Genomic DNA, 16796 nt, shown 5'->3' with positions numbered 1-16796 from the left:
TTTATAAATATTTTATGAAGAACTATAATTATATGCAGAATTAGGTTCTTTACTAAAAGTATGTTTAGGACTTTCATAGTTTTTCTCTAGGGGAAAAAGAAGGACAAAATGCAAAACCTGTTTTATGACACTGCAATCTGTGAGTTAAGACAATGAATAAAATGTTTTCTTTATTATTGATCACTTCATACAGGTACACAAGGAAATATAATCATGTCTGTCCCCCATTTTCTCCCAACTTCCTCCAACACACTCCTTTCAACTTCATTTTGCTTTATAACTTCCTACTAAGTCCAGTTCGTCCTTCCCATAAGAGCATGGTGTGGAACCATGCACTGGGGCATGAAAGACCTACCAGTGACTGTATTCTCCAAAAAGAATTATTATCTCTCCCCCACATGGAAAATAACATGTTTTTTTTCTATTAATCAGCTTTTGTCACTATAACAAAATGTCTGATACAGGCAGTTTATGAAGAGAAAGAAGTTTGTTTAGCTCACATTTTTGAGGTTACTTGGAGATTCTATTAAACTTGTTTTCAGAGAGACGTATGGAATAGTGGAGAAAAGGAAGGGAACACTGCTTAGCCAGACAGACCTAATCAACACTAATCAGTGAGGGGCATCATTAAACCAGATTGACCTTATTTTCTAGCTCAGTTTTGCAGGTTCAGGCATGTACCATCAGGTCAATTCAGGCCTGCTAACATGATGGTAGATAGTGACAGGAACTGCCCAGGAATCCCAAGGGAACCATCTGCCACAAGCATGCTCCCAGTGACCTAAGAACCTTCCAATAGGACCCACCTCCCCAAAACAACAGCCATCCTGTAGACCAAGACTTCAGTCACAGTGGACCCCTGGAGAACACACAGACCATACCCAACCCATTGCATCTTTTTGCTGGAATAGCAACAAAGACACATTCACTGAAGATTCTTTGGTTTATGTTTAAGGAAATGCCACCTATGCATAGTGGCACATGTGACTCCAGCACTTGGGTGGAAGATCAGGAGTTCAAAGCCAGCCATGGCTACATAACAAGATTGGGGCCAGTTTGAGCTATGTGAGACACTCCACAAAAGCTCACTACTGACAGCATAATTCTTAAATGAGGGTTATATCTGAGGAAACTCTACAACTCCTTAAGTAGTCACAGCTGATGGTAACACAGGAGCCAGGGAGCTTACTGGCCCTGGTTGGCATCCCTTCCATAAGGTGGGGCATTAGGACATTAGACTTGGTGAGTGTTGGCTTACAAGTTGATTACCATCCAGTTAAGCCTCTGAATTGGTGCTACCTCTGCCCTCACTGGGTGTCTTCTAGTCTGTGGATTTCAAGCAAGATCAGCTCCCCTCAGGGTGTGTGCCAGGGAAGCACTGAATCTCCGCTTGATACCTCTGACCCTCAAGACACTTACATGGGCTAGGATGGCAAAAGTGATGTTTCCAAGTTTGTTCTCCGCTTTGAGTGGTAGCCTCTGGTGTCCCAAAGGCCACAAGAACTTGTCTGTTACTTGTAACACCCTTTAGTGTGAGTCAGAGGGTCAAGTATGTATGTATGTATGCATGTATGTATGTATGTATGTGTGTGTATGTATGTATGCATGTATGTGTATATGTATATATACACACACAAGATCTATTTTTTAATTATGTGTATGTATGTGTGGGTATGTGCACATGTGAGTGCAGGAGTCTGTGGAGTCAGAAGGGTATCAGGTCCCAGGAGCTTAAGTTACAGGAGGTTATGAAGCTCACAATCATGTTCTGGGAAAAGCAGCAAGTGCTATTAACAGCTATCTCTAGCCTGTATCCAGGCCTTATCTCTGCTGCATAAGCACTCTGTGCCTAGGAAAGTTAGCCCCGTGTTAGCAGCTTTTGTCATTAAACAGAAATGACAGCGTCTCTCCTTGGTGCCAAATGCAGCCAGAGTGGTAGGTGGTGCTCTTACCGAGTAATGCCACTCAGTGATCACTGTTAAGAAACATCTGCCCTGCCCTTCTTGGACCTTGTCATCTGTGACACTCAGATAACAAGTCTTCAAACGCCTGACACATAGTGGATCCCATCAAGTTTGCTAGAGCGTTTCCACCCTGAACTCCGGACTGATAGCACTGTGATTCCTCACTGATGGCCTCCAGTCAGAAGAGGGGCTCCTGCTCAAGAGCCAGCTGGGAAGGGCTGGGGTCATAGGTCAAAGTCTCCTTTATCTGGTGAAAGACCCCAGGTGAGCAGAAGAATACCCAGAAAATAATGATGGCGCGTGGGGTGCTAGTCTCTTGCTCAGGTGCACAGTTTGGATTTGTTCAGTCTTCTTTGCCACCCATCAAGTGTGGGCACTAGTCAATGCTCAGGCCAAGGGCGACAGTGAAGCTGACATTCAGACAGTAGAGATTTCTCGGTGGCTATTTCCCCCTCAGTTTTGCTTCATTCTTACAAGAGTCCTTCGTTTTTATTTTACATTTGAATGTTTGCCTGTCTGTATGCATGTGCATGATCTGTGTGTCTGGTGCCTTCAGACGGCAACTTGGGGTGTTGAATCCCTGGAACTGGAGTTACAGATGGTTGTGCCATGTGGGTTCTGGGAATTGAACCTGGGCCCTCTGCAAGAGCAGTAAAGTGCTTTTAACTGCCTAACCATCTCTCATCCACTTCTGCATGAGGTTTACTTTTGACAGGCCCCACAAGAATTACCTATATGTGTGTGCCAGTGTGCAAATACTATGTTGTGCCCAATATGTGTGCGGAGTGTGCAAATACTATGGTGTGCCCAAGGAGATCAGAGGGAGGCCATTCCTTTTCCACCATGAGGACCCCAGGGATCAGACTCAGGCCTTCAGGCTTGGCAGTAGATACCTTCACCTGCTGAACCATGTCTCCAACCATTGAAGACTTGTGTTTTAAAAAAAAAAAATCAAGTCAATTAATACCACCCTCCTCCTCTGCACACACCTACATGGAATAGCTAGTGGAAAACATTTCCCCTGGCCTGTGAGGCTGGAATCCTACAGAGGAATCAAGAAGTCCCTTCCCGTGTAAGCAGCCCAACCCCTTCTCCATCTCTGCTGAACTGCCATGGTACCCTCTAACATTGTAGCTCTCTCTGGGAAAGAGAGGAAAACAGTTACTGATTGGAGCCCAACCCTACAGCTGCCAAGTACAACAGTGCCCTGTGACCCATTTTTAGAAAAGGTTTTAAATTTTATTCATATGACTGGTTGCCTGCTTGTGTATGTGTACCACATTCATGCAGTGCCCTTGGAGTCCAAAGAGGAACTGGAGTTCTAGACGGTGGGGGGTCATGTGGGTGCTGGGAAGGGAACCTGGGTCCTGGGTAAGAGCAGCCAGTACCTTTGACAGCTGAGCCCTGTCTCTAGCCTTTTAATGTTTTCTGCTATGGCTATGTTTACAGTGGAGGGAGGATTTCTCCTCTAGCTCTGCACATGCTACCCTCTGATGTGTTCTCAGGCTCGCAAAATTTCCTTGGCTAGTCTCCTACGTAACACTATCACCTCACCACGTAGCAAGAGCCCCTACCACGAGGGCATACCCAGGCTTGCCAGATGGCTCTTTCCGACAAATACGATGTCCCTCTGACCCCAAGCTTTCATGGGGTGGGCCAAATTCACAGCTAACCGCTGCTCTGGCACCTGGGGGAGCTTGGGAAATCACGGTTGTCTACCCGTGTGTTTGTAAGGGAGGAGCAAAGGAGAGTTCAGATTTCCTTAGAGTGTCCCAGACCACACGTATTCTGGGACATCACTGTAATTTTGGTGCTGATTCTGACTGTCTTTGTAGCGCTTCTGTTCTCGGTAGCACCGCAGGGCTAGCACCACGCTGGCAGCGTACATAATCACCAGAAGGCAAGCGAAGGTGGCCGCTGCCCCGTCGGTGCCTGCCAGCTGGCAGTTCATCCAGGTGAGACCCCTGCGGGCATAGAGCCTCTCTCTGGTTTTGCAAGTGTCGGTGGAATTGATGCTCAAGGCAGCGTGCAGGTAAATGCCAATGCCGACACAGTAGCCTACTGCGGCCAAGAGGCTGAAGGCTGCCTCCAGCAGCAGCCACCTCCCGGGCAGCTTCCTCAGACTCTTGGCTCCCTGCAGTAAAGCTCCCATAGTGAGGACGCCCAGCCCTAGGGAAACAGCCACACCACCATAGATCAGGGGCGACCGCAGGATCGTGTACTGCTGGTCCAGCTGCCGAACCTGCTCCAGCTCCGTGCCCTCAAAAGGTGAGTAGTAGTTGTTCCCGAAGCCGCTGCCGCTGGCAAAGCTGGCGCTGAATCCGGCCAGGACAAAGTAGGAGGCCACGATGCATATGAGAACCATGCCATTCAAAATCACCTCCACTATCTGCACCACACCTGGGGGAAGAGAGAGTCTGATTTAAGGCACTCACCAGGTCAACTGGGGATCCCCTGGGTCCGAAGATGACCGATTCTGTTCAGCAGCATTATCAATATTCTTGGCTTTGTCTTAAAAAACAAGCCATTTAAATTCCTAGTGCTTGTGGTGGGGCCCAGGACACATGTGTGTTAGGCAATTGCTCTGCTGGTGGGCTGTACATCAGCCCGGTTGTTTCTAAAACATATTTTTTTTTTAAAATATTGCCGGTTGCATGGGTTGAGCGAGGGCTCAGTGCTCAGACAGAGCACTTGTGACTTTTGCCTAGGACATGGGTTGGGTTCCCAGCACCCACACAGTAGCTCACAACCTCTGTAACTCTGGTTCCAAGAGATCCCATGCCCTCCTCTGACCTCAGTGGGCAATAGGTATGCAAACATTGCAAATGCAAAACCCTCTTGTATATATAAAATACACATTCTTATAAAAAATCAAATGTCAACCTTAAAAACTTGGAGACTTAAAAACTTTAATTTTTTTTTTTTTTTACATAGGGTCTTGTTTGTAGCCCAGGCTGGCGTTGAACTCCTTATCCACCTGCCTTAGCTTCGTAAGGTGTGTAGTACTGTAATTGGCTTAGAGTAGCTTAAAAAGTTAAATATATGTGTACCATGTGGCTCTGCCATTAACCCTAAAGAAATAAAGTTGTTTGGTAGTTTGAAGAGGAGGGCCTTCCGTGGAGGCCAGGCTGGGCTACACACTGAGAGCCAGCCTCAAAATGTAAAAAAGGAAGGAAAACACAAAAACATGTTTGTGAGTCTTCATAGTAGTAGCTTTATTTGTAACAGGTGAATGCTGGGAGAACTTGAGCAGTGACCCCCACTCCTCGCCCCCAGGGAATGCCCTATGCAGCAATAAACAGGGCGAACCTGCAACAACTGGGTGAATTTCAAGGTAATTATGAGTGCATGGTGGGGGCGGGGGCAGTTCTGGTCTCAAAAGGCTACATGATTCTGTATGATTCTGTCTGTGGAACAGTCTCAGTGGGACAGACCTGGTGGTGTGGCACACGGGCGGTGACTGGGACAGGGATGATTGGGAGACAGGAAGAAAGGGTGGATGTGGCTGTGGGGTAGGCACAGCGCTGGAGGTGTGTGCTGGAATGGAGTGTCTCTGGGTTTCATTGTGGTGAGCAAACTAATACAGCGACAACACTGCACGGATGAGTCCGTGTGTAACAGGCGAAAACTACCCAAGCTCTGAAGATCACCACTTCTCTGGGTCCCGCTACCCTCATTCACGGCACGGCTGCAGAGAGCTCCCACAGGGTACAAAAGGCCACTCTGCACTGCCCTGTGACTTCTTGTGAGACTTCAAATGGGAAGTTCGGGGGGGGAGTTAATGTCATGAAGGATAAACTGAAAATGTTCATTCATGCTCTCCCCTCCCCCAAAGAACAATCTTGCTGTGTAACCCAGATGACCTCATCCAGCCACCCCGACTCCTAGCATCGTCATAACTCTCTAATACGCCCCTGCTTCTTCCTGTCTCTGTTTCTCTGTGTGCGTGTGTGTATGCACGCGTTCATGCGTGTATTTATGCATGTTTGTGGTGGGAGGTCATGCATATACACATGTTGAGTGTATGAAGGTCAGAGGACAACCTCAGGTGTCATTCCTCAGGTGTTCCCATCTTTTCTTGGAAACAGGTCTGTCACTGACCTGGAACTTCACCAAAAAGGCTTGAGTAGCTCGCTACCAGTGAGTTCCAGGGTTCCACCACCTCCGCCTCCCACGGACCACAGGCGTTCCCCACTGAGCCTGGCTTTTGACACACACTCTGGGGGTCTGAACTGAGGTTGTTATACACATGAGGCAAGCACTTTGCCCACGGCCATCTCCTCAGCCCACTTTCCAGTTTTTCTCTATGCAAATGAAAACATTCGAATCTATGTCACACCCTCCTCCTCCCCCGTCCCCCCAACATAAATGTAGCGCATACAGCATCAAGCATCCTGCTGGTATCATTTACTCTGTGCCAGCGATATCTCTAGGTCAGTCTGCCTGGTGGCCACATCATTTGTTACATGACTTCCAGCTGGCTTGAGTGGATGGACCAGTTTGCTCAACCAGGCTCCTACAGAGAGACACTCAGGCTGTATGTGCGTAGGGAGTTTCTTAGAAGTCTGTCAAATCTCCAGATTCCACAAGGCAGTGAGAGCCACCAGGTGGGCCAAGACTGAACGCCTCTTGTCTGTTGTCTGTCCTTGTCACTGGCTCCCTGCAGAAGCTTCAGGCTGCACTTCTAGCTTCTAGAAGTTTGCTTATCATCCTCTGGGGGTGCAGAGGCAAGAATGCAAATGAACCCTGAATTCGAATACTCTTTACTAGTCAATGACCCTGCCTGGCTCACTGAAGTCCTTCTAAGCCTTAGACATTTTATCTGATGAATGAAGATAAGGCTTCCAGCACCACCTGCCTCCCTCTCCCATGGATCTGTGGGAAGGGTCAATGTAAGGGGGAGCAGTCAGCTCCCCTAGTTGCAGCTTCTGCATCAGAAGATTCCACTAAAGATTGAAAAGTGTCTGGAACAAAGCAGGCTTTTTCTTAGCAGTGTTTGCTAAACAATACATTTTAGCAACTGTTTGCATAGCACTTACATTGTTAGGAGTAAGTAATGCAGGGATAGCAGAGAGCTATAGCTATACACCAATACCATGACATTTTTATACAGGAGACCAGAGCACTCTCAGATTTAAATATTGGAGGGGACTCTGGGGCCAATCCCTATGGATGCTAATAAATGACTAAAATTTCTTGGAACTTACAAATGGATGGTAAGGCATCTCTGTAATATTCTAAAACAGGAGGAGAGCAGTATGAAATGTGAGAAGAAATGGGGAGAATTTTGAAAAAGTGCTGTTTCCCAGAGATTAAGAAAACTATGCATTACACTAATGGGCACCATGTTTATCACAGGGCAGTTAAGGGGCAGCTGCCGGTTCTACAGTCTTCAGGCACAGCTAGCTGAACCTATCTTCTGCAAGCCCACGGGAATTCCTGAAAAGCCAGGGGACGCAGCAGCGTGGGGATCTGGGAGTTGAGAAACTGTATTGCTCTTATTTAAAATTCAACATCAGATTAAAACTGCCCACTCTTCAACCAGGCTCTGTAAGTACAGCAAACGATGAACCAGCCCAGATGTCACTGGTAGGGGGCAGCTGCTGTCTCCCACACTCCACATCCTTCCCTACCCTGATTTTCCTTCCATCAGTATGTAGAAACAGAAACACTGTGCTGATACAAGAGGTGGGAAACATGACCCCTTTCCTTGTGGTACACACAGCACACATCTCTTGGCTGGCATGGAAGAAATCTAGGCTTCCATGTCTTCTGCTAGGTGCAGTGGTAACAGGGTTTATTGAAGGAATACGACTACAGGGATGATCCCGGACACCAACTAGCCAGACCCGCCTTAGCCAAACTACTCCTCGCACAGTCACAGTATCTTTAAGCATGCTGCTAATGCAGAAAGATACACTAGAGGAAAAGAAAACAAGGAGGCATTGCAATCTGTCTAGAGTAGGGATGGGTCAGGCTTGTGGAAACAGAGACTCTGAAGACCCCTGGGTCTTTGCTAAAAACAGCAGCTTGCTGAGCAAGGCTGCCTTTGTGACTGACCATGTAGCACTCTGCTTAATTCTGCATCAGTTTCTGCCATTGCACTGTACGTAACTGTTTTAGGGTGAAAAAAATCCAGGCAAGCAAGCCAGTTTGATCTTTTTATTTTGAAAAATAAAATGAATATGTGCAGTAAAGATACCTATAGAATTAAAAATAAAAAAGTCTCCATTTTTCTTTGAGCAAATTCAAGAGTATTTCTAACCATGTACAACAGAGGTATGTAATTCTGTCCCTAAACCCAAAGTCTTCTAAATCAATCAATGGCATCTAAGTGAATAATGTATTATGAACATAAAGAAAACTGCTGCTTCCAAATTTAAAAAATTTTCTTTGAAATGCTTGGATTCCTGTCAAACAGTGAACATATTCACTTGTACCAGAATATACTGCAATGGTTCCAGGCTGTAATTCACATAGTCCAGTCCATGAAGTTATCTGACCAAAAGTAACATTCCTCTGTTGGGAAAAAGACTTCACATTCTTTTCTTTTGGGTAGATCCTGAATACCAGCTGTGGGGTTGGAGTCTTCATACAATGGCACATTTACGAGAGGTACAAATGCTTATTGAGTGCTGGGGCCTGTAAGGGGCCTGTAGAATGGCTTCTTTGCAGCTCAGTGAATTTAATCTGATTCTCTTTTCCTTACCGCCCGCCCTCACACTTATGTTTTTCTGGGGAAGTGTCCTCCAGAATCCACAGAGTTGAAGGAGTACAGGGACCAGATACTTGGTGTGGAAGGCCGGGAGCATCTACCGAAGAGAGCCGAGTTTAGAAGAGACAGTCTCAGTCAATGTAGCTTTTTGTGAACTCCAGGAATAAGTTTCCAATGCAATTGTCCCTGCCCTGATCATGAAGTACACTTTGCTTTCCTCCTGCGGGTCCTGGCCTCTACTAGCTCCTCCTTTGTCTGGCTTGGAGACAGGGTCTTACTATATATCCCAGGCTAGCCTTGAACTAAAGATTCTCCTGCCTCCACCTTACAAGTGCTAGGATTATAAGATTACAAGCCTGTACCACCATGCCTGGCTCTAGTATTTTGGGTTTCAATATATTTTTGGTTCCAGAAACCAGAGGAACACAGCTCCAGGCAACCAGGAGCTAAACCTAGCATATCTACACTAGCTTGGTATTTTGGAAGCATTAGTGAGTTCCACATCAAAGAATTCTTGTGGAAGATTATGGTTGAAAGTGACTTCGATCATGTACACTCGGCAGAACATTCCAGAAGTCTAAAACTCAAGCATTTCTGTGGGCTTCTCCTTCAGCTTCTTGACTTTTCGGTAACCCCTAAAGGCCAGGACAGCTCCCATGGTGAAGACCACAATGCCCATGGCTGCAAAAACTCCTGCTCCTATATCTCCGCCATGGGTACCACAGTTGAAGCCACTGTAACCTTTGCTCTGGTACAGGGCCTCCCTCTCCTTGCACACATCCGAGCTATAGGCAGCAGAGAGGTGTTGGAAGAAGAAGTACAAGGCTGGGAGGTATGCCCCAGCGATAAGCACGTCTATCACGCCCTCGATCACCAGACACAGTGGACAGTGCCACGGGACCCGCAGGACACCCCCGAGGATGAGGAGGCAGGAGAAGGTCATGAGGGCTCCGCTGTAGGCCATTGCCGCAGTGACCGTGGGCAGCTTGAGCTGATAGAACTGCACATCCAGCTGTTGGGCTTTGTCCCCGTCAGCACCACTGAAGCCGCTGTAAGCCCCTCCGTACTGGTAGTAGTAAATCCCCCCCAGGCTGGTGATGCCCGTGTAGCCCCCTGTGGAACTGTAAGAGATAGAGCTGCAGGCCAAGATCAGCAAGTTCAGCAGAACCTCCAGCATCTGGCAGCAGGCTGTAAGAAAAGGGTGTTACTGCTCCAAGATGCTGTTTTTGCACTAGGAGACTCTTCACCAGCCTTCCCAGGAAGCTCAGCCCACTGGTTCCTTCTTCTGCCCACAGCCGGCAGTGTAGGCTGCAACAGTTAGTGTCAGGTGGCAGCAGGGATACTTTCTTTTCTACTAAAAAGCATAAGGCTAAAAAAAAAGCCAAACAGGGCTGGATGGGGTGCCGCACACTCCCCAGTACTCAAGAGGCAGAGTCAGGTAGATCCCTGAGTTCAAGGCCAGCCTAGTCTGCAAAGCGGTTCCAGGACAGCCAGGACTGTTACATAGAGAAACCCTGTCTCAAAAAACAAAAACAAAAACTAACAAACAAAAAACCAAGTGGAGATGGCTGTCAGTAAAATGCTTGTCTTGTAAGCATGAGAATCCATGTTTGCTCCCCAGCACCCATGGTATCATAATGAATTTAACCACTTCAGTGGGACGAAAGGACATGCAGGTTTCTCCAGTGCATTCCTATGTGACAAAACTTTTTGTGGTACTAGGGATGGGAACCCAGGGCCTCACATGTTCTTCACCTCCTGCTGGAGAGACTCTCCTAATGGAGCACAGGAGGGGTGGAGCCCTCACAGAGCTCCTCCCTCCTCTGTCAGGCTTAGTAGATCCACAAAAGCATGAGCGGGCTGTGCAGACAAAGTGGCTTGGGGCTCACAGGCCTTCGGAGGCCTTTGCTGACTCTGGAGCCCAAGATCAGCAGTTCAACCTCTGGCTCAGTCTCCAGACCCCCCACTCGAGTCAGCTGCACTTGGGAATCCTGGCACAATCTCAGTACTGTACTGGTACTGTATTAGGGCATTAATTATTAAGAAGGAGAGATTGAAAGTATAAATTAGGAAAAGGCCCTTTTGAGGGGATCACAAGCTAATGCACTGGCGGCATGGTCTGACAGAACCCTCTCGGCTGGGATGGTGTGATGGTTGATGGTGACGGTCAGCTTGATTGAACTGGCAAGAACCTGGGAGGTTGGTAAGTCTGTGGGGTTTCCAGAGATAAAGCAGAAGACCCTCCCTTAACGTGGGCAGTACCAAGCAACAGGCTAGAGGCTCTGATGGAACACAGATGGGAAAGAGGTTCTCCTGCAGGAAGGTCATTCTTCCCTGTCCCCTCCTCCGCCTCTGCTTCCTGGCCACCAGGAAGTGGACCGATCCCAAAGACTCTCTCCCTGTCTTGATGGGCTGAAACCTCTGAGACTGTGACCCTTGATCTCTGAGGTTGTTTTGCTTGGATGTATTTTTTTTTATTACAGCAACATTTCGGGTTGTATTATGTATCCAAAGCTATGTAACACATATACATGCATCCACAGAATCAACTTCCTCTTAGGAAGCTGTTCCTTTGAAATGCAAACCCCAAATACTCTCAGCAGCTACACTTAAAGGTTCTAAGCCAAATAGCAGCACTCCTGACAACAGAAGTGCCAACTCTAGGTGCTGGAGAGTGCCTCTGTGCCTCGATGAGAAATCAGACTTTCAAAGACTTTGCAGCAATGGCCAGAAGCTATCAATAAGAACAAACCACTGTGACTTACAGACTAAGCTTCCAAGGCCAAGGCGGGGAGGGGGAGGAAGTGTTCCATATGCAAATGAGCTGAGCTAGCCCTACACCTGTCCCTCCAAACAGCCAACCAGCAGAATCTACACCCACAAGAGGCCTGGGGTGCGGGGTCAAGGGAAGCCTGTGTGTGTACCTGCTCTCAATCTGATATTTCCAATCCCTAAAGATGTTTCTGTCTGAGATTTCTTTCTTGAAAAAGTGAAGTTGGCATTCATCTCTTTCTGTTGGTCTGAAAGTTCCATTGAACTTTCTAGGGGTGAGTCAGACCAGACTTCAGAGTGTCCCCAGAGGACCACAGGGCGGGGAGAGGAATGGCATGATTTCATTGACAAAGAAAAAGCCACAAAGCGTCCACTCTCCTGTGGACGTAAATGGCTCCAGATAACCTGCATCCGGGCTTGTTTCCCCTGCTCTAGCCAGTCCGGAGGCAGATGGCTGTCTTTCCACACCCCCGATGCACCTGTGTGGAAGCTCCAAACACCGGCATCTTCACAGCTACTATCTGTAGTTTCTGAGGATTGAACCATCTCCAAGCTTTCCAAACCTGGACTTCCACACCCCACCACCAGGCTCAATATCCAGAAGCGATCAACCCTGGATTTCTAGGTGTGTTTTGGTCAGAAGCCTAGGCTCTCCCTGCCCTTTCTTCTTGGTAAATGAATCACAGAAATGGGGGAAGAAATGAAAACTTGTCAGCCAGCAGAAAGCTTGTTTCTGTTATTTACAGCAACAGAGAAGAACATTCTGCAATGAAAGGCTTTGAGGCCTTAAGCTGGAGCTCCAAGCTTCAATTCCAGTACCTTCAACTGAACTGGGCTGTGTGACCTGGGTAGCTAGCTGTGCCTCTCTGAACCTTGGGGGTTATCAAGAGGATTAAAGACATCACTGGCAGTAGCATATGTAAACCAGCTGATGTATGTAAACCAGCTGATGAAGATCCTTGTAGCCAGACGGCTTAGAGGCCTTTCATCTAAGTTCTTCAAAATCCTATAATCGCTACTCCTTCAGCATCCCCTGGGGCACAGCTCCAGCTGTTGACTCCATGATGTCCCCCTGTAGGCTGGGATGTTTCCACACTTAGTCACAGGCAGCCTCAGCAGACTAACCACAGTCCCCGCACCATCGGGTTCACCCTGACAAACCAGATTTTCTTCCTTGCTGGCAAGACCAGGACCTGGGAGGCCAGGCTGGTAGCTGGTAACACTAGCGAGAGTTTTAAAGTTGATTTTGTTTTGTTTAAGTTGAGACAGTCTCCTATAGCTTAGGCTGGTCTCTGAACTCCTGGTCCTCCTCTATCCACTGACCGTATGCCACCACGCCAGACTTTTATTTATTTCTTAACTTCATTTGTGTGTGTGTATATGGCATGTGTATGGAGGTCAGAGGACAACTTGGGAGAGTTGGGTCTGTCCTTCCACCAAGTAGGTCCTAAGGATTGAACTGGGATCATCAGGTTTGGCAGCAAGCACCTTCATCCCTGAGCCATCACGCTGGTCCCTGGCTTTTGTTTTTAATGAAAGAGAAAATATTAATGCACTTGGTGTGCAGAAGGGTTAAGTAGTTTTATGACACTTTTGTTTTTCTCTATGTATAAATCTGATTTTGATTGTTATTTGAGACAGGGTCTTGATATGTCACCCAAACTGGTCGAGAACTCATAGCAACCCTGCCTTAGCTGGGATTACAGACATGTAAGTCACCATGCTAAGCTGTAAATCTGGTCTTAATGTAAATCTATTCTTATTGTACATCTCAGTGGATGGGGAGTAAAAGCCAGTGACTGACTGCTTGGCACCGGGTCTCTCAGGAGACCATCCATCCCTGTTCGGTTTGAGGAGCAAGCTGATGTTGCTGCGGGCATGATGTTTCCTCTGTGGAGCTTGCTATGCCAAAGGCGCCACTGTCCACCACAAGCAGCTCCCAGCACATTGAGCGTACCAAGTTCCACCAGGGGGTTGACCCATGCTCAGAGCCAGGCACATTGAATAAGCTTCAGGAGCTTCATTGCACAGTTCAGACCTTCCTGTCTTTTTTTTTTTTTTTTTTTAGCAAGAACCCCATGCATACATGGAAATGAGAATACTAGGAATCCAAGGGGAAAACTCAATGGGCTTTCAATTCAGCAACCCATACCCCTCCAACCCTGACCTTGCCTCTCCTCAAGCCATTTGGAATATAAATGGTCAGATGGGGTCCCCCAAGTCTTACCTCTTCCGGAGCACAAGTATCTGCATTTGTGGCATTCCAGGAGCCCCTCAGCTTCAGACTGGTAATATTCCTCTTCCTGTCTTGCAGGACGGGAGTGTACGGACACATATCTTTCCGAAGCAAGTTCACTGTAACCAAGGAGCACAGACATTAGGGACAGGACAGCAACTCAGTGATTTATTAAGACTTCATTTATGTTTTTTTTTAAAAAATACATTCCTCAGTATGCAGCCTAGGCTTACCTTAAACATGTGATCCTCCTGCCTCAGCTTCCCAAGTGCTAGGTCACAGATGTGTGCTACCATGCCCACTGGTACTAGAACTCCTAACTAATCCACTTGCCTCCACCTTCCAAGTGTTGGGATTATAGACGTGTACCATCACACCCAGCCAGGCTGCTTTTGAGGTCTTTCTGCCATTCCTTCCTTGGCCACCCCTGGAGCCTTCTGTTTCTTCTTGTCTTTCCTTTTATTTAATACAGCCTGGGCTCTGCCCAAGATTCAGCAGGAGGCTGCATTCCACTTGGTGGGTTGGGGGAATTTTCCAGGACACAGAAGTCATCCCACCTTTCTTTGGTGTGAAATCCTTACAGCTTTGGTCAGTGCAGAGAAGGTTCTTGCGTTGTACACACTCACAACCTAGGCTCGCTGAGCCAGCAGCTCAGTGTTGTTTTTTCTGTAGGAACGATGACACACTGGCCATCTGCCTGCACCAGGCTGAACCCTGACGGTAAATTACTGCATCCCCTCCTTCCAATAAATACTTGAGAGGAGGACAGGCAGACTCTGCCCTTTGGCTCAAATCTCTAAATACGAAATGAACAAATGCATTTCTTTCATCCACTTTGGGGTGAGATGGGGTAACCAGGGCTCTGGTTTATAAGGAAACTTGCAAATGTACTTTTGCTTGTACACCTGTGGTTGCGGTTCGAGATGGGTGCAGTCAGGGAAGCGATAGCTGGTGTCAAAGATTGAAAGAGCAGACTGAGTCTGGACACAGCTTTTGTAATGCTAGTTGGTTTTAGATAGTGAAACATAAACTCATGATAGCAGATTTCCCTGGTGTGTGGACACAGCCTCTAAGGCTAACAGCAGAGGCCAGGTATCACAGTATAGAACCTGGTATCAGCTGGGAGGGTTGTCTCTAGGGAAAAGAATGCCCACAGTTTTGACAACTGCTCAGACGGCCTTGCAAGACAAACTGGAGCTGAAGTGGGCAAGATGCGCGCGCACGAAAAAGACAGTCTCACCCAAGGGCTTGTTTCTTGGTTCTGCAGAGCCTGGCCCCTAGTCGGCACATTGACTAACATCTAGGGATTGGACGGCATGCTAACTCTCTAGGAGGGGGGTGTGGCGACCAGGCCACCTGTGGTCCTCCTTTCTATTCCCATTCACAAACTTTCCAGGACACAGGCGCTTAGGGGAGTTTCGGGTCCTACTGGTGAAGTTCGTTCATTCGGGTTCAAACAAGCACAAGATTTGAAAGAAGCTACTTGGAAAGACCTCACCCACAAAGGGGTTACATACCCACTCGAGACTTCAGGCGGCCTTGGCTTCTTGTTTAAAAGTGCAAAAGTCTGCTGTGCATATGGCCTTGGCAGGAGGAGCAAGTCCAACCATTAACTCTTTGTTGGGCTAACTTTGTTCAGCCCACCTCCCCCTCGCCCCCGCTCCGACACCTGGAAACTGGGCTTTGAAAGGTGTGAAGGGCTAACTTGAGAGCAGGGTGTAAGAGTCTGTAGTCTTAGCATAGGCATCCGGCCTCTAGCTAGCCCCACCCACTTAGCCTTCTAAACCGTTCCGGTTTCGGTGCTGAAACTCTTTCTCCTGGTTCCAGGACCTTCCCTTTCTCCTTGGGTAATCAAGTTCAAACAAAGGGTTGGGGACGTCGCAGTGCCACCCCTGCGCCGGCTAGGGTAGGCACGGTCCGGGGTCCAGCAGGTGCACCGCTCACCTGTCCAACCCGCGGCGCCCAGGGCTCTGCTTCGGCCGCGGCTCCGGGGCTCCCCAGGGCGCGGGCCCGGGGGCCGGGACTGTGTCCCAACTGGGTACCCAGGGCTCCGGCCGCGCACGGCTTTGGCGGGGCTTCTCCCAGGCTCTTGGTTCTGCTGCACGATGGCCCGCGTCCCTGTGTCTGTCCTGGCGCGGGTCTCGGTCGGTCCTCCGTTCCCTGCCCGCTCGACGGTCCCCGTTTCCTCTCACGTCCCCGTTCCTCTCCCTGTGCCTGTCCCCGGCTCGGTCCCGCGGCCGCTCGACGTGGCGGTCTCGGTCCGGGTGCGGGCGCCTGTCTGGGTCTCGGTCTCTCGGACGGGCCCGGGGCTCGCGAGTCCCCAGAGTATCTTCCATGGCCCGGTTCTTGTCCACGCCCGGAAACGACCCGAGAGCAGCAACCGACCACAAGTTTCCCAGGCAGGTGGCCAGGCTTAAGAACCGGGCAGTGGCTGCTCACCTGTGCGCACGCGCACTCGCCCTCCGGCAGTCCGGAGAGGAGACCTGCCCCTGGCCGCCAGGGGGCGGTGTCGTGGTGCCCGGCGGAGGAGGTGGGAGTGGAGGTGGGGGACAGGTTCTTGTTGAGATAGCTGTCAGACCTAGGTGTTATGGAATTAACAAAGGTTAAGTGGTTCAGAGAACAGGTGATGGGATGTGGTCAAATCAGCTCAGCCTTCAAACGCTGTCTCTTACGTAGAGACATCAGGAAACCGATCAATCATCTGCTTATTTACTTTCGTGATACTGGGTTTTAATCCCAGGACTTTGCATGTCTAGGTAAGTGGGCTTCTGGGCTACATCCCCAGTTACAAACTAAGGCCATTAAGCCCGCTAAGACAGTTTCGTGCCGCTGGGCATGGGTTTGTGCCTTCTGATAGAGAGCTTAGCAGTGGGAGGAGTTGGTAACTTTGCTGGCTGCTCTCAGTTTGGGTGGAGTGACTCCACTCCCAGCCAGTGAAGCTAGCAGCGGAGATTGCCTGTTGATCAACGTACAAAGCATCTTGGGCTTGCTTCCCCAGATTATGCCCATCCAGTCAATCATCCATCCTTAGCCATCCACCAGCCAGCCCTATATCCACTCACTCACTCATCCAGCCTCCCATACACTGTTCCCCTCTCTCCTTAGAGAA

The 16796-nt window shown here is 48.7% G+C and overlaps 1 protein-coding gene across 2 annotated transcripts; it reads right to left on the bottom strand.

The window, feature by feature from the left end:
* Positions 1–144: 144 nt before the first annotated feature.
* On the bottom strand, positions 145–16119 carry Marveld3 (MARVEL domain containing 3). Of its 2 annotated transcripts, none has more exons than XM_005073034.4 (3): positions 15632–16119; positions 13679–13806; positions 145–4364 (listed from the first exon to the last, which is right to left on the bottom strand). In XM_005073034.4, the coding sequence occupies exons 1-3, from the start codon at positions 16021–16023 to the stop codon at positions 3727–3729; spliced, it is 1158 nt and encodes a 385-aa protein (XP_005073091.1). In that variant the 5' UTR covers positions 16024–16119; the 3' UTR covers positions 145–3726. The 2 variants fall into 2 exon arrangements, with proteins under 2 accessions (XP_005073091.1, XP_005073092.1); XM_005073035.4 differs by lacking the exon at positions 145–4364 and adding an exon at positions 8113–9867.
* Positions 16120–16796: the final 677 nt, after the last annotated feature.

Source organism: Mesocricetus auratus, unplaced genomic scaffold, assembly GCF_017639785.1.
Source record: "Mesocricetus auratus isolate SY011 unplaced genomic scaffold, BCM_Maur_2.0 Super-Scaffold_6723, whole genome shotgun sequence".
Lineage (NCBI taxonomy): Eukaryota > Metazoa > Chordata > Mammalia > Rodentia > Cricetidae > Mesocricetus > Mesocricetus auratus.
This window is presented reverse-complemented; position numbering and strand designations above follow the sequence as displayed.